The 20,734-nt window shown below is 44.4% G+C and overlaps 1 protein-coding gene across 2 annotated transcripts; it reads right to left on the reverse strand.

The window, feature by feature from the left end:
* Window positions 1-233: 233 nt before the first annotated feature.
* LOC115207751 (ethanolamine kinase 1) lies at window positions 234-19,547 on the reverse strand. 2 transcript variants are annotated; one of them, XM_029775207.1, is made up of 10 exons: window positions 19,154-19,547; window positions 7,045-7,182; window positions 6,716-6,837; window positions 6,071-6,211; window positions 4,932-5,074; window positions 4,752-4,835; window positions 4,504-4,664; window positions 4,351-4,424; window positions 3,734-3,836; window positions 234-1,424 (listed from the first exon to the last, which is right to left on the reverse strand). In XM_029775207.1, exons 1-9 carry the CDS (start codon window positions 19,355-19,357, stop codon window positions 3,764-3,766), a joined length of 1,140 nt encoding a protein of 379 aa, XP_029631067.1. In that variant the 5' UTR covers window positions 19,358-19,547; the 3' UTR covers window positions 234-1,424; window positions 3,734-3,763. The 2 variants fall into 2 exon arrangements, with proteins under 2 accessions (XP_029631067.1, XP_029631066.1); XM_029775206.1 differs by having other exon boundaries at window positions 234-3,836; window positions 19,154-19,546.
* Between the last annotated feature and the right edge of the window lie 1,187 nt (window positions 19,548-20,734).

Consider the following 20,734-nt stretch of genomic DNA (forward strand, 5'->3'; position numbering starts at 1 on the left):
ACATGGTCATAAATCATGCTAAATTACTGACCAAATGCAAAGAAATCATCTCCTACAGAAATGTAATGGCAGTGATAGGTCACTTCCTGTCATCAGAGCAGTGTATTAGGATGTGTTTTAGAGAATATCTTCAGTAGTGGAGCCCCCGTGGTGGTCTTCACAGGAAACTAGTGAAGCCAAAACCTATTACCCTATCAAGGTCGGAGTTCTGTCACTCACATGCATACACAACAAATAGTTCAACTTTTTTAATGGAAATATTTACTGACCAATGTTAAATTACTCTCCCCAGCACTCACAAGTTTGGGGGATCACTGTACAGAAAGATTCTCAGTATTTCACAGTATTTACAACCTCTGTCTCTGCTGGCCTTAATGCTACAGCATCCCCTACGAGAATGGCTGACTCCCTACACTCACCTAAAAACTCAAATCAATCAAAATCATGCACAAAAAATGAAGTAAAATCTAGTTTTCTGTAGTGTGTTTTCAGGTTAAGTCAATTTAGTACATTCACACACGTTAATTTTAAATGAACTGCAAGACTTATAAAGCTAACCATTTTGATATGTATATAGAAAAAGTAAAATGAGATAAATACCCCCTTCAACACGTCTCTAGTCTACAAATACCACCGTCAGGATGTAACCCTTCCATAGTCAGCACATATCCACAGGGTTATGTTGGAATAACAACAATAAAATCAAGTCCCACAGTGCACACTTAACTTCCTACATGTGTATTATTGGCTTTTTCTAAATGGGGAACTTACTTCGAATGCAAGTGTGCAAAGTCTTCTAGGACACATTCAAAAGCTCTTTCAACGTTTGTCCAGTGAAGGCATGTGCTGTAGTAGTGTATAAAACTCTACTACTTTATCGCTTTTACTAGTAGACCTACAGGGCACTCCGATTCTTAAACCCACTGCTCCTGCTGGCTTGCCCTCAAAGATCTGAGGATTGGATAGGTGTTAGGCTGGAGGGAGTTTCTACCATCATGCTATCAAAAGGCTAGTAGTAGCAATAAGCATAATCGTTTACATTTCGTGAAGGCAGTTAACAAGGGCATAGGCAGAATGGGGGGCAAGTTTAAGAATAGGAAAGCAGCCCTAGCCTGCCATAGTTGGTCTACCACTTCAATAAGTGGGGTGCATTTCCATTCAGGTAGCAGACATTTACAGTCATCACTATCTGGCCATGCTAGAATGGACAGAAGTAGGCTGTTGCTTTCTAATCACATTTTAACCATTAACCTATGTTGCCACTTCTGTTTGTTGTAGCTTGGCAATCTAGTTTAGTTGAACGTAACCCCAGACCACCAGGAGTGCTTAGGTGTATCTTGACATTCGACCACCTCATCTCCCTCATACTCTTATGGTCAGTCTCCATCTAGTGTCTTCCTCTTCTCTCCTTAAGCACCACACATCTGAAAACAGGATGAAAGCAATATGGTGGATTCATTTGTCATCCATCCAATTGTTTCCTATTAGTGCAGACGAAGGAATCGACGGTTGAGATGCACCCTAACAGGAATACAGTTTGAGTCGACCATAACATTTCAAAGGAAACACATTCACATATGTACATCTACGATAAACAGGAATTCATTGCACTAGTTCAACCCTGGGCCGACAGAACAGCTGGTGGTGAGCTGACTCACCTGAAGCCTTTCAAAGTGTTGTCTCTGTCCATAACGGTCTTTAAAAATGTATACAAGAGGGCAATGACCATCCATTTAGGAAACACTACAAGATTCTCGCAACCAATTCCACTCACTTAAAAACGCTGACTCAATGACGTAAATGGTTTGGAATGTTGCAGATAGAAATGTACTGTATAGAACGGACACAATCCTACATCAAGTATGAGTCATTTCCATTTGTTGCATCAATCTACTGCTATGTTGCAGACGTTCTGCTCTGCTTAACACTACTCCAGTAGTCAAAAGCCCTGGACAGTTACAGGGTGTGCAGGTTCATTCCAGCCCAGCACTAACACACATGATTAAATGAACCAGGATAATGATGATTAGTTGTCTAGACTGTATCTCTCCAGGACAAGAGCTGGTGAAAACGGCATCCACCCTCCCTGCCTCCCTGTACAGCTAGTGACGAGGGACAAAATGGCAAGCTCTCCTGAGAGCCAAGAGCCTGCTCATCAGTCTCCCCGTGTAGCCAGACAACACAGTTTGCTAGGGGAACTAAGAGGCCTGGCCAGCGTGGCTAGTGACTCATCACAACAGTCCTTCTCTTCAACACCGTCATAGAGTTGGCAGCCTCCCATATTGGTGAATTATTAACCGTGTCAGTAACAGGAGCCAGCCAGGGGAGGGATCACAGGACAGGCTGTACAATATCCTAATACTCTAACATGGCTCTCCTCTAGTTTCCCTAACATGTTGATCTGCTGATCTGAGAGGGCTGGAGAGGAAGGGAGGGGGGACCGGGGTAAAGAAAGGTGTTAAGAGTTCCTCCAAAGATCATGATGTCAGTCAGAGAAGGAAGTGGTTGCTGGCTCAGTGTGGACTTCACCCTGCTGTCTTGTCCTTGGCCACCTCACTCACATCCTGATAAGCTTCAGAACATTGGGGTTAGTGATTCCACACCCTTTGAAGCATTGACTGGCTCTGACAGTTTATGTAATATCCCATTGTATAAGATTCTGGCTCCTTTTTAGGGAAGTTATGACTGAATGGATGGAGGTTGGGATGTTACAGTGAATATGTGCACTTCAGGCAGAAGTCCCTCCACCACCTCAGCCAATCAAGAGAGTGAGAGAGGAGGAAGTGTAATAGGGCAGAGGACAGTGAGAGAAAGGGGGAGGAAGAGGGGTCAGATACTGGGTAAGGCAGGGGTGATTGAGGTTGTGATTTTCAGAGTAGTCTGAGTGCAAAGTTTAACAGAGCGAGTCACCATAACTATAAAAGCTAAAGTGGTGGAAAAGAGCCTGAGGGAGAACAGGGCCTTGGTTTAAAGCTTAGCATCAGTGACGCAAAGCTGCTCCCGGCCACAGAGGCAGCTCTGCTGTCACAGACATTATTAAACGACCATATCACCGTCTTGTCATGGCTAGCGCCTCTCTAACCTACACGGCAACGCCACCTTCACTGCAAAGCAACTAAAACTTCTCAGTTCTACGTCAACCCCTAGCCACTTCGTGTAGATCTGGGAGAATTGGTGTTTGGACCTTTTCTTTTTTATGTAGTTGAATGAATACACTATTTTCAAGGTGAAACCATGACCATATTGCTTAAGACATCCTCTCAGACCAGTGCCTACATTAAGGACAAGATGGCTGCCCTCTCTCCTACACTACACGCCTTGAACACAACCACAGGGCAAACTCAGAGCCCATATCTACAGAACTCTGTCTGCACACTGTCCTCCATGTTGGCACCAAACGCTCCCGGACTCAGCTACCCACCTGCCTGGGGAATGAATCTTACATCACTAGGTCAATCAATTCTTCACAGAATAAATAAATAAAGATACATTTACACACAGACCACCCTGGCTGTTTTGGGGAATCTGGATGAGCTTGACTGGTGAGACAGAGGTGGACAGAGTTGAAGAGGAATTAAATAGTATTTGCGCTTGTTGCCAGGGACCGAGTTCGGAAAAAATGTTGTGGTCCATCCACACTCAGCCCTCTAAATGTTATTTACCCCACCCCTCGACCCCATTACTAATGCTCATCCCCCAGCACAGCCCTCTCCTGCTCAAAGTGTCTGCTCCCCTGGTCAGTGATGGGGTCCCTCTCCTCCTCTCATTCTGGGATCTGTAGGGCCATCACTGCAGGCTTGGTCTTGAAGTATTGGTTGAAGCGCAGCACAGCATACCTGCAGGAGAGATGGGGGAAAGGTGGAGGGAGAGATAGGGAAAGGAAGTGTTGAAAGAGAGCGGAAGAGAGTTTGAAACATCCATTTTGACTTAAGTATCCACCAAGTATCCAATAGCAGCCATAACAATAGCCCAGACAGCTCCAATTGACTGGTTGTTAAACTGTCAAGAGCAATATGTCATTCATACAGGTGACCGGGGGGGACCGTTCTGTCGTCACTGCAGGACTGATTGGGTTGCAGACACTCAAACCACCAGGGTCAGTTTCACCTCTGCAGGCCAACGACGAGACCGCTCACTCTCTACGCCATCGTTCCTTTCTCCCTCAGCGTTCTCTGCGTGTGTGCTCGTGGAAACTGCTATACCACAGAGCTTGACTGTGCTGCAGGGTTTGTCTTTCAGTCTGTCATCCACATTAAATGATCCTTTTCACTCACATGCACCACAGGCAGACAGACAGGCAGACCAACAGCTTTTAACAACACTCCACAGAACACCATTACACACACTTACCCCAGGAAGTCAAAATCGATGGAGGAGTACTTGGCCTGGATGAGTGCCCAGAAGCCCCAGAAGAAGTGTGATGCCTACAGAGAGAGGTCAAAGGTTAGACAGGGTCAAACTAATCAAAGTTTCAGCCCGGGTGTGTGAGGGTGTGTTCCTCACCAGAGCAAACTTGTTGACCTGTACGTAGAGTCTCTCCAGCTCTCTGTCGCTGACCTCCTCTCCTTTCTTAGTGGACAGTTTGTACGCCTGCAGATACACACGCAGCCACTCCAGCTGCATCTCACGGCTAGGATACAGCCCATAGTCCAGCTCACTCATACCTGTAAACACACAGGTCACACACATTACATACATGCATACATGCATACATACCATGACTAAGATACAGCCCATGTATCTCCTCTTACCAGCAAACTCGTTGAAGTGGTTCCCGATGTCAAAGGCCTGATAGTTGTAACTAGAGTATTCATAGTCTATGAACCGGACATGGCCTGGAGAAAATGGAGAGGGTGGAATCAGTAACACTTGGATGTTATAATATGTTGATGATCACCTGGGTGATGTTCTAAACTGATGACATATCTCACCCTCTTTGCTGTTGTGAATGATGTTCTTGCAGAGCAGGTCGTTGTGACAGAGCACCACAGGAGAGCCCAGCTGAGACAAGTGCTCCTTCATCCACACCATCTCCTGCTCCAACACTGCCTGGCTGGGCACCTCCTGCTGGATCCTGGAGAGATGGGGGGGAGACAGGAGGAAGTGGGGAGACAGGAGGAAGTGGGGAGACAGGAGGAAGTGGGGAGACAGGAGGAAGTGGGGAGACAGGAGGAAGTGGGGAGGTAGGAGGAAGTAAGTTGCCTCTATTGCTAGTCTTTATCTTAAAAGGATAATGTTTAAAATCAGACACAGAGTGTGTGTGTGTGTGTGTGTGTGTGTACTGTGTAGAGTCAGAGTGCCCAGTGGAGCAGTGCTGAGGGGAAACGGCCACTGTCCTGTGGTAATGGGCTTGAAGGGTTCATCCAGAAGGTTGACTGACTCCCATTGTGTTCTCACCCCTCTATCCAGGGCCTCCCATCTCTGACCTTCTTCCACTAGTAGTACAACAACAGCTACTACTGGCTGGACTGCTCCCTACTAACAGTAACCTACCTCCCCATGGCCTATCACCACCGAGGACCATCTACCTAGGCCACCTCCTGCCAACTGAGTGGCCCAAGTCCCCAGAGCCTCACCCAGCTCTCTTCTCCCTGCCTGCCCAGATCTCTGCTGTTGGCTGGGTAGAGGAGCAGCCAGTACCCACCCACAAGAAGACAGAAGCCTCCTCTGACAGTGCTGGCTGGGGCACAGTTGTTGAGTCTACATGTGTGTGTGTGTTTGTACAGTGCAGGCAGGCTGGCTGAATGACGCATTAGCTCGCTACATTACCCAGGCATTCTGGGCAGGCTGATAAGTGGTAAGCAAACATCTGTTATCCCAGTGCATACCTCCGCCTCCATAATCCACCTCTACCCTGCGCTGTTGTTATGATCACACTTATATAGGAGTCTGTATAGAGGACTTAATAGCAGACCCAGGCAGATACAGCCATTGAGGACAGGGAGACAGCTGGCCAGCACATGTATGAACAGTAAGCCGTTTTAAGAAAATACCTTCTTGAGTAAGAGGGGGCCAAAGTGTGTGTGTTCAGGTTAACTGGTACAGAGTATTGTGTTCAGGTTCCTCTTACCTGGCGTTGGAGGCTTTATCGGTGAACTCGGTGGCGACCAGAGAGAAATATTTCCTCATCTTGATCCACAGGTTGGGTTTGGGGATGCAGCCGTTATGTGCGTGGATCGCATGGATACGAGCCATCTCCCTGGATATTAGCCTGAGGACGGACACACGGACACACACACACACACACACACACACACACACACACACACACACACACACACACACACACACACACACACACACACACACACACACACACACACACACACACACACACACACACACACACACACACCTCAATACATCATTCTGAAAGTATGATGAAATAGACAACAATCATTACAAAATGACTCCTATCCCCCAAAAATAGGTTTGTGTTCTGCATCCTGTTCTGATCAATGAAAAAGTAATTTACTTGACTGTTTTTTGACCTTTTAAATGGTGTTTACTCTACATAGTTCTTATTCTTGTTCCATGGTGCAGCCAACAGGGCTTAGGACTGCCTAGAGACGCAGTCCCTCTGGACTCATTAGCATTCAGCTACGCTATGAGCTTGTATTGAGGGTGTGTATATTTACACATCAAACCAGGCTTACCCTGCAGACTAGACAGATACCAGGATCAGCATGAAGATGGTTCTAGTAAAGGTCCTCACCTGAGTAACATAGGGTCCCTGACGTCCTGGGTTCCGAGGGCGTCCCCCTGCATGAACTCGTAGCAGAGGCCATTCTGGAAGGTGCAGTAGAGGCGCGGTGCGCAGCCGTTAGCATGTAGCACCTGGAAAGACATGCAAAGGATTAGACACCGATGACCTCATAAGACACACCAGGAAGTAGCCTGCATATGGGTCCATGCACAGGGAGTTGAACTTGGCTACCAGTGTAGATGCCCTCAGTTCCTGACTTTGATAGTGAAACGCTCGAAGTGTCAAATGTGTGAACTGTAAAGGGTGTGTGTGTGTGTTTGAGAACGTGTGTGGTGCACCTGGAAGCTCTTGAGCTCGTTGTCTCGGTCGACGATCAGCTCCGTCTTGTTCCCATACACACGCACCAGAACCACGTCTTCTGGACTGGCATCCACATAACAACCCACCAGTTTATTAGTGGTCCCATCAGTGAAGAGCTGAGAAAGGGAGGGAGGGAGGGAGATTAATACAGCAAAAATGCATCAGTAGGGGCAGCAGGTAGCCTGGCGGGTAGGAGTGTTGGGCCAGTAACCAAAAGGTTGCTGGATCGAATCCCCGAGCTGACAAGGTAAAAATCTGTCGTTGTGTCCCTGAGCAAGGCAGTTACCCCACTGTTCCCCGGGCGCCGATGACGTGGTTGTCGATTAAGGCAGCCCCCCCCGAACATCTCTGATTCAGAGGGGTTGGGTTAAATATGGAAGACACGTTTCAGTTGTACTACTGACTAGGTATCCCCCTCCCCACCAGTGAAGGTATAGTTTAGTCTACTCTAGTTAACTGGCACTAGGTCAGTTGAGGCACAAGCCTGTCCTTGCCAGGAGTCATATCAGGAAGCATAGGCCTAGATGACCATGAGAAGGTTGAGGGAGTCACAACAGTCATTTCCTAGAAGGTCTGACTAGCTTATCTTATGAGCTGAGATAACCCAGAATACTCTAACTATGTCTATACTGAAGCTGGACAACTGGGCCAAAGGGCAAGGGCTTTCCAGCTAAGCTACTTGTTTAACGGCTCCCAGACAAGGAAGCTGTTTGCATTGCCAGCCACTTCATCCAATGACTACTGTTGGGGGAGAAAGTCACACAGGACGTCATGGCCTGCATGTGTAGTCTTTAGTTAAATGTGGCTTTCTTTCCCCATCTCCTTTCTGACCATTGAGATCCACCCAATGGCTAATAACTGACCATATTCATGCTCTCTGGAATGTGGCCAATCAGGACTAGTGATTTGACAGTGGGCAGATATCCATCCCCACAGCTAGAGATTGCAGAGCGACTAGTCCCATCCACACTGGCCCGCTCTCTGGCCGCCCACCCGTACATAGCTGGCATTCCTAGCATGGTTGACCAGAGAGCTGGGCACACCAGCACCATGTTATGACCACACACACACACACGTATACCGCTTTTGACTGCTTTATCCAGTGACAGTCTACACAGACCCAGAACACAATGCACCACTATGACCTGTGATCATCGTACCACAGTGTGTGAGTTTCTCCACGTATCACAGGCAATAAGCTCCAACAACTGGGGTAATTATTAACGAGCATTCTGTTTTAGGTGACATGTTCTTTGAATGAGAACGTCTGCATATCTTAGTAGGCCATCACTTTATTGAGGCTCCAAATTAAAACCTTCTCCAGAGCATTGATCTTCTCTGTTGAGACTGAACCCTTCTCTCAGTTTCTAGCCATTCATGAGGCCATAGACAGTCAAACACGCAAAGGATATGAAGTATCTCTTGCACACACACATCAGAATTGGCAGAAGGCCACATGGCATTAATGTGTGATAATAAGCAGGTCAAAGGTGATGGGAATGGGATGTGACTGGGGTGTTGGTAGGTTCTGGTGTTTGTAGGGACAGAGGGCAGGATGTTTGGGACTGGACACTAGATATTTACAGTAACAGAAAGCCCCCCCGACCCCCTCCAAATCCTGTCCAGGTGGCTCAGTCAGTTCAGTTCCAGTAATCCCCCCCCACCTTCACTTCTCTCCAACTAGTTTCTCACACGTTCTCCCAGCTCTCCATCTCTATAAGTCTACCACTCTGTCTGTCCTTCCAGTCTCACTCAGTTTGTCCTCCATCTCTCTCTGGCATGTACCCATGCCTGGTGGGGGCTGTATTAGGCTGTGGTGGTGCGGGGCTGTGTGGGTTACAGGGACAAAGGCAGGGGGACAAAGCCTGTTTGGGTGGCTCCCATTGAGAAAAGCTGTGTTGGGAGGTCAACAGTGTCACGTTCTCAGTCACAGGGTAGCGGGGGGGACAAGCCCAGATTAAGCTACACACACACCCAGCTGAGACAGTCACATTCTGGCCTCAATGTACCAAACAACACAGAATGACTGGAGTTAGACATGTCTAAGTTTGTCAGCACTAGGCAAGAGTGGGAAGTTATTCTCACTAGCAAAGCCCTAGAGCTGGGCGATATGGCCAGAAATCCACATTTTTTTACAACAACCATAAATCAGCGACAAATAATTTACCCATTTTTTTTGGGGGGGGGGGGGGGGTGCTAGAGCTGGGCAATATGGACAAAAAGTAATATCCCGATAAAGGTAACTATGTTGCTCGATAAAACATTTTTTAAATGGATAGTTACTTTACATTAGCTGCTGGGCGCCACAATTTTTATTTTTTGCCAGTGCCAAGTAAGACAACTGAGATGGTAGTCTATGATTAAAAAAGTAAGCTAACATATCCAGGAAATGCATGACTGATATTTTGATGTGCAACCTGTCAAAATAGGATCCAGAATGATCAGATGTATTTTTAGCTCTTGAGAATTTGCTGACATCTTTGTGCATATTAACCTATAGGCGACATTATTCACCACCTCAGGAAGTGGGAACTGGAATCCCTTAGCTAGATTGATAACTAAATATGACATTGTTGCTAGCCATGTAGTCTAATTGAGTAATCTATCAGTAAATGTAGGCAAATGTCGTACAAACACTTTCCAGAACTGTAGTTGCTTTGAAAGCATTTTTTAATATTTTTTTTAAGGTGTGGATCAGCTTAATATTGCAGAAAGATTGTTGCTTCCATCAATGTAATGTGTATATATATATATATATATATATACACACATACATACACACATACATACATATATATACACACACATACATACATATATATATACACACACACACACACACACACACATACATACACACACACTGCTCAAAAAAATTAAGGGAACACTTAAACACCACAATGTAACTCCAAGTCAATCACACTTCTGTGAAATCAAACTGTCCACTTAGGAAGCAACACTGATTGACAATACATTTCACATGCTGTTGTGCAAATGGAATAGACAACAGGTGGAAATTATAGGCAATTAGCAAGACACCCCCAATAAAGGAGTGGTTCTGCAGGTGGTAACCACAGACCACTTCTCAGTTCCTATGCTTCCTGGCTGATGTTTTGGTCACTTTTGAATGCTGGCGGTGCTTTCACTCTAGTGGTAGCATGAGACGGAGTCTACAACCTACACAAGTGGCTCAAGTAGTGCAGCTCATCCAGGATGGCTCGTCAATGCGAGCTGTGGCAAGAAGGTTTGCTGTGTCTGTCAGCGTAGTGTCCAGAGCATGGAGGCGCTACCAGGAGACAGGCCAGTACATCAGGAGACGTGGAGGAGGCCGTAGGAGGGCAACAACCCAGCAGCAGGACCGCTACCTCCGCCTTTGTGCAAGGAGGAGCACTGCCAGAGCCCTGCAAAATGACCTCCAGCAGGTCACAAATGTGCATGTGTCTGCTCAAACGGTCAGAAACAGACTCCATGAGGGTGGTATGAGGGCCCGACATCCACAGGTGGGGGTTGTGCTTACAGCCCAACACCGTGCAGGACGTTTGGCATTTGACAGAGAACACCAAGATTGGCAAATTCGCCACTGGCGCCCTGTGCTCTTCACAGATGAAAGCAGGTTCACACTGAGCACGTGACAGACGTGACAGTCTGGAGACGCCGTGGAGAACGTTCTGCTGCCTGCAACATCCTCCAGCATGACCGGTTTGGCGGTGGGTCAGTCATGGTGTGGGGTGGCATTTCTTTGGGGGGCCGCACAGCCCTCCATGTGCTCGCCAGAGGTAGCCTGACTGCCATTAGGTACCGAGATGAGATCATATGCTGGTGCGGTTGGCCCTGGGTTTCTCCTAATGCAAGACAATGCTAGACCTCATGTGGCTGGAGTGTGTCAGCAGTTCCTGCAAGAGGAAGGCATTGATGCTATGGACTGGCCCACCCGTTCCCCAGACCTGAATCCAATTGAGCACATCTGGGACATCATGTCTCGCTCCATCCACCAACGCCACTTTGCACCACAGACTGTCCAGGAGTTGGCGGATGCTTTAGTCCAGGTCTGGGAGGAGATCCCTCAGGAGACCATTTTGACTTGTTTTAAGGACATTACATCAAAGTTGGATTAGCCTGTAGTGTGGTTTTCCACTTTAATTTTGAGTGTGACTCCAAATCCAGACCTCCATGGGTTGAAAAAATAATCTTATTTTTGTGTGGTTTTGTTGTCAGCACATTCAACTATGTAAAGAAAAAAGTATTTAATAAGATTATTTCATTCATTCAGATCTAGGATGTGTTATTTTAGTGTTCCCTTTATTTTTTTGAGCAGTAATATATATATATATATATATATATATATATATATATATATATATATATATATATATATATATATATATATATATATATATATACACACACACACACACACACATACATACACACACACACATATACACACACATACATACATATACACACACACCTTTTTTTAGAATACACCTTTATTATTCACCCCAAACCCTACCACCCTTCCCCCCAATTGGCGTAAACTAATAAACAATAGCATTTTTAGCAACAGTCATGCTTCTCAGAATGCATCTCCCTCCTCCATGCGCAGAGAGCGGGGGAATGAGAGCGGGGGAATGAGAGAGGGGGAATGAGAGAGGGGGAATGAGAGCGGGGGAATGAGAGCGGGGGAATGAGAGCGGGGGAATGAGAGAGGGGGAATGAGAGCGGGGGAATGAGAGCGGGGGAATGAGAGCGGGGGAATGAGAGCGGGGGAATGAGAGCGGGGGAATGAGAGCGGGGGAATGAGAGCGGGGGAATGAGAGCGGGGGAATGAGAGCGGGGGAATGAGAGTCAGCAGCCGACAGCCAAACAGGGACAGAGATACTTTCATAGCAGGAATCAACATAATGCATGCGCCATTACTGTTGACCGAATAATGGTTTTCGAACAATCTACAGGAATGTTGTGTAACAAAAATCACTGAAAATTACGTTAGTAAACGGTGTCGGTAATTTGGGGTTTATCGTCCCTGCTCTTCAAGGCCCGAAAGAAACCAGTGTGTCATGTACCATTAGTGTCATCATCATACGTCACAAACACATTGCCATAAAACAGCTGACAAGATACAAGATTCACCCAATAGCAGGCCTACCTACTGCTTATTGCCAGTGAATAATGCATTTCCCCTTTCCCCGACAGGAACCCTAAGTGTGGAAGACATCACACAGGGTCAGAAACAGGCCTAGGTATATTTATTTAACTAGGATAGTCAGTTAAGAACAAATTGTTATTTACAATGACATCCTACCAAAAGGCAAAAAGCCTCCCGCGGGGACGGGGGCTGGGATTAAAAATCTAGGACAAAACACACCTCACTACATAAAGAGAGACCTATAAGACAACAACATAGCAAGGCAGAAACACAACATGACAGCAACACATTGCAGCAGCACAACATGGTACAAACATTATTGGGCACAGACAACAGCACGATGGGCAAGAAGGTAGAGACAACAATACATCCCTCAAAGCAGCCATAACTGTCAGTAAGAGTGTCTATCAATGGACATCAAAACTCCAGTTGGTATGGAGATGAGAGTGAGGTGTGTGTGTGTGTGTGTGTGTAGCTGGGGGTGAGTTGTGTCTTATGTGGGTGTGTTCGTGAAGCCAAAGTTAGGTGTTTGTCGGGGATCAGGATTGAGGCAATTAAGGATGGAAATATGACGTGGTTATCTGACAATGGTGACTCACAGGGTACTAAAATCCTCTGGACACGCACACACCGTTTTGCCACTACACTGTCCATTTTATCTGAGAGGACAGCTTACCAAGTGCCTGTATTTATGTGAAGCTATTGAGGCAGTGGGGAATGCAAATGAGATCGCTAGCTAGGAGCTTTTGACTGTCCACTCTGGTGATCACTTTATAAAATCATGACATTTTGATCAACTGAATTAAATTGAAATATTTCTGCACAGATATCTTCCTTGATATGTTGTGAATAACGTGTGTAAATGTCTGATAAGTCGTTTGTGAGCATGTCTCTGATATGGAAGGAGCCTCAATCAGTCTGAACCGTTTGATAACACCACTTTGTGCTCTCCTGAATATACAGCTTTCACATTCGTCCATTTAGAGGTCATCTTGTCCAATCAAACTATTTGACTGACGTCTCGAAGGAGTTTTGTGGAGAAAACAAAAAAATTGGAATGAACATTTTGCTACGCTGCTATTAAGATTTAATGATGAATTGAAGTGATCGTAGATTTACCACGAGTAGCTGTTTAGCTAGCTAGCCACCGTTAGCTAAGAGGGAGAGTGGGGCGTTCTGCTTGGATACGGAGGAGATGTTCTCTCCCACTGAGCTCTGTCTCCTATCGATTTGTTGAAACTAAAATAACTAAAACATTTAAACCAGAGGTTCTTATGAACAGTGTGATATGCAGCAATTGAGACTGCATTTAGAATTGCGGCTACGACCGGATATTAACCACAGATTACACAAATTGTAATCTCAGCAATGGTAAGGCGGCAGGTAGCCTAGTGGTTAGAGCGTTGGGCCAGTAACCGAAAGGTTGCTGGATTGAATCCCCGAGTTGACAGGGTAAAAATCTGTCGTTCTGCCCCTGAACAAGGCAGTTAACCCACTGTTCCCCGGTAGGCCGTTATTGTAAATAAGAATTTGTTCTTAACTGACTTGTCTAGTTTAATAAAAGGTAACATTTTAAAAATGGCATTCAGACATGAAACATGCACTCTGCATCTGAGAGTCTTGTTTTATTTGGAATCGGTTCAGTTCTAAAAACAATGTTTATAACAACCCATCAGTAGCTATCTTGCTATAACTTAACTGTGTCCTTCAAACATGTCCTTAAAATATACCACATCTTGAAAGGTAAAGGTATGAATGATGCTTCACTCAGATGGAGTTGTTCTGGAACGAAGTCTGGATGAGCAAGCATGGCATCAGTAAGCGACTCAATACTAAGTTTCCTGAAGTCCCAAACGGAGATGGAAGTCATGTCCGAGGACGTGGGCAGATGGCAAGTAGCAGCGAGGCAAAAAAAGCACGAAGTGCAAACCTGAACTGACTGAAATATAAGCAGAGTACTTTCTCCTTTGGGTCAACAACAGGAGAGAAATGCATTTTACGCACCAGAAGACCCTGACCAGTCGACAGAGTGAACTTGAAATTGATCCTGACAAAAGTGAGGAGAAAGAACCTACGTCGTCAGGTGAGGTGAAGGCTTCCAAGCCACCCCAATGATCAGGAAAATGCCCGAGATGACTCTGGCCCAGTGGGAGTACGATTCACAGAGAAAGTGGATCCATGCCTTTTGGCTGATTTGTTTGTGGTATCAGGCTGGGTGAAGAACGAGTTGTCAATTCGGCCAAAGTATCCAGAGGTGTGTCTGCTGCTCAGAGAGGGTGCTATGCGTTTCCGAGTCTCTGGACGAAAGTGGTGTCCTGCTTTGATCTCCGGAGTAGAGCGCCACTGAAAGGAGTGATAACCGGGGTGGGGCTGAGTGTTATATCCTAACTACACCGCTCGCGTGCGCGAGCGTTGCAAAATACATTTTGGAATCTATATTATTAAATGATTGCATCAACGAGCGTCTGCGTTGCCAAAGGCTAAAATAGAAGTCAGTTCTATTTGTGATGCAGATTGCGGTGCAAGTCCTGCCTCTCCCATTTCCTCATTGGTTTATAGAAGCAGATACCCACGTGCCATCTCCTCATTGGTTATACCCACGTGGGTGATTGAAAGACGAACTGTGTTTTCGGTCGTCTTGGTAATACTATAAAGTTTAGATGCCAATCACCATATAAGTTCAAAGAAGAAAAAGCCTGGAAGGAGGAGAGATGACTAGAAATGATTCGGTTGACCGTTTTGTCTGTGGATTAATTGTTGGAGTAGAGGACCTTGTGCATATCAGGTAAAATAGCAACTCAATGTTTATATCCCAGGACAAATTAGATAGCAACAGCAAGCTAGCTAAATAGGACAAATTAGATAGCAAGTGCAACCTAGCTAGCTAAATTGCCATAAATGTTTAATGCTTTTTGACCTGTCCCCAAATTAATGTAATTGGTTCAGAGTTTGTTTTGATATTTTAACCTGCGTGTCGTGATCGCGTTTGTTGTGGGGGGACAAAATAAATTTCTGCACGATGCTGCACGCGCGCAGCCGGTTTGGGTTCCGTGTTAAGGTGGATCAACTGAAGTTGGGGAACCCTATGTAAGTGATGCACGCCGTTTGGTGCGATGCAGACTAGGGGTCGACCGAATATGATTTTTCAACGCCGATACGATTATTGGAGGACCAAAAAAAAGCCGATACCGATTATTTGGACGATTTTTATTTATATAAAAAAAATTATTACAATTACACTTAATATAAATCAAATAAAATCTATTTAGTCTCAAATAATGAAACATGTTCAATTTGGTTGAAATAATGAAAAAACAGTGTTGAAGAAAGTAAAAGTGCAATATGTACCATGTAAAAAAGCTAACGTTTAAGTTCCTTGCTCAGAACATGGGAACATATTAAAGCTGGTGGTTCCTTTTAACATGAGTCTTCAATATTCCCAGGTAAGAAGTTTTAGGTTGTAGTTATTATAGGAATTATAGGACTATTTCTCTCTATACCATTTGTATTTCATATACCTTTGACTATTGGATGTTCTTATTGGCACTATAGTATTGCCAGCCTAATCTCGGGAGTTGATAGGCTTGAAGTCATAAAAAGCACTCTGCTTCAAGCATTGCAAACGCAGGAAACTGCTGTTTGAATGAATGCTTACCAGCCTGCTGCTGCCTACCACCGCTCAGACAACTATCAAACTATAGACTTACTTATAATAAACACACAGAAATACAAGCCTTAGGTCATTAATATGGTAAAATCTGGAAACTATCATTTCAAAAACAAAACGTTTATTATTTCAGTGAAATACGAAACCGTTCTGTATTTTATCGAATGGGTGGCATCCCTAAGTCTAAATATTACTGTTACATTGCACAACCTTCAATGTTATGTCATAATTATGTACAATTCTGGCAAATTAATTACAGGAAGAAATGTTCTACACACAGTTCGCAACGAGCCAGGCGGCCCAAACTGCTGCATATACCCTGACTCGGTTGCACAGAACGCAAGAGAAGTGACACAATTTCCCTAGTTAATATTGCCTGCAAACATGAATTTCTTTTAACTAAATACGCAGGCTTAAAAAAATATACTTGTGTATTTATTTTAAGAAAGGCATTGATGTTTATAGTTAGGTACATTGGTGCAACGACAGTGCTTTTCTCGCGAATGCCCTTGTTAAATCAACACCCGTTTGTCAAATTAGGCTGTGATTCAATGATAAATTAACAGGCACCGCATTGATTATATGCAACGCAGGACAAGCTAGTTAAACTAGTAAAATCATCAACCATGTGTAGTGAACTAGTGATTATGTGAAGATTGTTTTTTTTAGAAGATATGTTTAATGCTAGCTAGCAACTTACCTTGGCTCCTTGCTGCACTCGCGTAACAGGTGGTCAGCCTGCCACGCAGTCTCCCCGTGGAGTGAAAAGTAATCGGCCATAATCGGCATCCAAAACTGCCGATTACCGATTGTTATGAAAACTTGAAATCGTCCCTAATTAAATCGGTCGACCTCTAATGCAGACCCGGTGGCGAGCGTAAGACTGAGGAGACCCTGTCTGTCCTGAGTTTTGATGCAAAGTAGAGGATAGTGGGCAAAGGGTGAGGGAGCCTGAGAGGATCCCTGTGAGTAGTAGGCCAGTACAGAGTGACCCGAACAGTTTGTGCATTAGCAAGGTTGGCTTCTTAGCATTTATTGCTATGATCATTAATTGTACCACACAGATGGAAAGGAAATCCAAGAAGATTGAATTGGTAGTAGCAGCAGCAGATATGTTTTTGGGTATCGGAGACTTTAATGCAGAAAAACTACAAGGGGTTTTGAGAGAAGGGGTTCTAGCCTCCCAGGCTGAAGGTCGGGTGTTAGGGATATATATATATATATATATATATATATATATACACACATACACACACACACACACAGTACACCTACCCATTCAAGGGTTTCTTTAGTTTACTATTTTCCACATTGTAGAATAGCAGTGAAGATATCAAAACTATGAAATAACACATATGGAATCATGTAGTAACGAAAACAAAAGTGTTAAATCAAAATATGTTATATTTTAGATTCTTCAAAGTTGCCACCCTTTGCCTTGATGACAGCTTTGCACACTCTTGGCATTCTCGCAACCAGCTTCACCTGGAATGCTTTTCCAACATTTTTGAAGGAGTTCCCACATATGCAGAGCATTTGTTGGCTGCTTTCCTTCCCTCCGCGATCCAACTCATCCCAAACTATCTCAATTGGGTTGAGGTCGGTGGATTGTGGAGGTCAGGTCATCTGATGCAGCACTCCATCACTCACCTTGTGTCAAATAGCCCTTACACAGCCTGGAGGTGTGTTGGGTCATTGTCCTGTTGAAAAACAAATGATAGTCCCACTAAGCGCAAACCAGATGGGATGGCATATCGCTGCAGAATGTTGTGGTAGCCATGCTGGTTAAGTGTGCCTTGAATTCTAAATAAATCACTGACAGTGTTACTAGCAAAGCAACCCCAAACCATCACACCTCCTCCTCCATGCTTCACGGTGGGAACCACACATGCAGAGATCATTCGTTCACCTAATTTGCGTCTCACAAAGACACGGTTGGTACCAAAAAATCTCAAATTTGGACTCATCAGACCAAAAGACAGATTTCCACCGGTCTAATGTCCATTGCTTGTGTTTCTTGACCCAAGCAAGTCTCTTCTTATTGGTGTCCTTTTAGTGGTTTATTTGCACCAAGTCGACCATGAAGGCCTGATTCACGCAGTCTCCTCTGAACAGCTGATGTTGGAGATGTGTCTGTTACTTGAACTCTGAAGCATTTATTTGGGCAGCAATTTCTGAGGCTGGTAACTCTAATGAACCTCTGCAGCAGAGGTAACTCTGGGTCTTCCTTTCCTGTGGCGGTCCTCATATGACCGGCAGTTGACGGTTTTGCGACTGCACTAGAAGAAACGTTCAAAGTTCTTGAAATGTTCAGGATTTACTGACCTTCGTGTCTTAAAGTAATGATGGACTGCCGATTCTCTTTGCTTATTTGAGTCGTTCTTGCCATAATATGGACTTTATCTTTTACCGAATAGGGCTATATTCTGTATACTACACCTACCTTGACACAACACAACTGATTGGCTCAAACGCATTGAGGAAATAAATACCACAAAATAACTTTTAAAAAGGCACACCTGTTAATTGAAATGCAATCCAGGTGACTACCTCATGAAGTTGGTTGAGAGAATGCCAAAAGTGTGCAAAACTGTCAAGGCAAAGGGTGGCTACTTTGAAGAATCTCAAATATAAAATATGTTTTGATTTGTTTAACACTTTTTTGGTTACTACATGATTCCATATGTGTCATTTCATAGTTTTGATGTCTTCACCATTAGTCTATAATGTAAAAAATAGTCAAACTAAAGTAAAACCCTTGGATGAGTAGGTGTGTCAACTTTTGACTGGTAGTATAGTATATCTTGTTAGACGGAGGTGCAATTTTCTTTTATTTTTGTTAAGAAATGTGTAATGCACTTTCCAAACTGTGAAAGGCAGCAATACGCAACAAAGCGTCTAGAACGGAAAACCACACGAAGGGAGACGTATGACCTTTTTGTCAACGTATCCATGGAGCACAGAATACAGACACGAACATTCCTTGTTGATTCGACTAAAGACTCCAAGAACGGCGTAGTGACTGACAGATAGCTAAAAGCTAAATGCTAACACCACTAGCTTTGAACTCAGCTTGAATAACTACAAACGAAGTAACTAAATGCAAGAGAAGCCAGTGTGATGCACGAAATACATGTTTTAAATGTATGCACAGGACGAGGAATATATCAAGGCCCCTGGACTGGTCTGATAGTTATGCTAACTTTAGTTAGCAGGCTAGTGATGATGATGGGCCATGGCGCATCATTCAGTGGAGAGATGTCTAACTTACCTTGGTCTTGACATGGTTTATGTCCCACGCTGGCCGAAGCTGTTTTATCAGCTTCATTGCCCCATCGGTTACGTTATGTTCCTCCACGAAAATCGGGAATTTTCGAATTACCGGCGACCCCACAGGCACGTGTATCTCCGTCTCCATAATGTGGTTTATTTTCCGTTTCGAATTCTTGACAGATATGAATGGAATTCGGGACATACAAAAAAATAAATAACAACAATTGTTTGTGAGCTGGTTGGTATAAACGGCTAACGGTAGCTAAACAAGGAGCTTATAAATGGTTAAAGCAAAGGATGCAACTACCGGTGAGGTTCTCGTCGTCGCTTAACTCCTACTTGGCACCGCCCTCGCGTAATCATCCGATGCTAGACGCGCATAACCGCGAGCTCCGAGCAACCGGCGGACTGGGAGGGAGCACGCCAACTTTCTAAACCCGAGTTTGTCCGAGTGGAGTCGAAGAGCGTCAGAGTAGACGTTTTCGTTTTTGTGACAAAGAAACTCTGTGGGTGTATGCATATCCAAAGAGTCATTATCAAATAACATGAGAAGGGCGACATTCATGACCTTGAATGGGGATCTACTTTTGATCAATAAGAAACATGTCATTGTTTTTACGCAACATTTAGGCCTATTGATTGGTCCCAGACATTGACAATAACTTGGTCTGGGGCACCCCCTATTCTTCTCAATATGATTAGAAGTACCAATTTTAGTCAGAGTGTGTCAGTGTTGTAATGCAAATACCAGTCGAATACCAGCAATGTAATGGCATTCAATATGCATTCAATACGTTTTTTTTTGTATTCCCATTGTTATTAGACCTTGAACCCATAGGAGGCCATTTTGAAATGTATAAAAGCCTTATCCATTTTTCTGTCTGTAGCTAGGTTTCCATTCAATTGGGGACAGATTTTCATGTGAATATTCTAAAATCTGCATGAAAACAGTATGCGCATTTTCCCACCAGAGATTAGTTTATCAAACTGACTTGTTACGGATAAACGGCTGTGCGTGATGACATAGTGCACATAAAAATACCCTTTGAGGTTAAATTCCCATGTACAGAATAACAAATACAAGTTAAGTGGGTTTCCATTGCATTTTCAACTCTACTATGGTTTTATCACAAGAAATGTTGCGTTATATAGCTCACACCCTGGTATTTGCTGGCATGTACGCTCTAGCCAACACCTTGTGTGTATAGCCTACACCAGTGTTTGCCAAGTCCAGTCCTCCAGTACCCCCAACAGCACACATTTTTGTTGTAGCCCCGGACAAGCACACCTGATTCAACTTGTCAACTAATCATCAGGCCCTCAATGAGTTGAATCAGGTGAGTTTGTCTGGGGCTACAACAAAGATGTGTGCTGTTGGGTGCATTTGAGGACTGGAGTTGGGTAACCCTGGCCTACATACATGATGAGATTATTATTGGCAAAAGAGCTAGATTATTATTATTTGTCAAAAGGCAGCAAGCATCGATGATCATGTCACCAGAATAAGACCCTCGATATTTATACTTTCATCATAACTTATTTCATCTGTAGCCTCATTTTACATTTACGTCATTTAGCA

This window comes from Salmo trutta, chromosome 14 (assembly GCF_901001165.1).
Source record: "Salmo trutta chromosome 14, fSalTru1.1, whole genome shotgun sequence".
Classification (NCBI taxonomy): Eukaryota; Metazoa; Chordata; class Actinopteri; order Salmoniformes; family Salmonidae; genus Salmo; species Salmo trutta.

Coding starts and splice junctions, on each gene's coding strand:
- LOC115207751 (XM_029775207.1), bottom strand. CDS start 19,357: ATGTCCCGAATTCCATTCATATCTGTCAAGAATTCGAAACGGAAAATA. Junction 4,665..4,751: donor CCACTTCAACGAGTTTGCTG/GTAAGAGGAGAT, acceptor GTGTGTTTACAG/GTATGAGTGAGCTGGACTAT. Junction 4,425..4,503: donor AGGTCAACAAGTTTGCTCTG/GTGAGGAACACA, acceptor CTCTCTCTGTAG/GCATCACACTTCTTCTGGGG.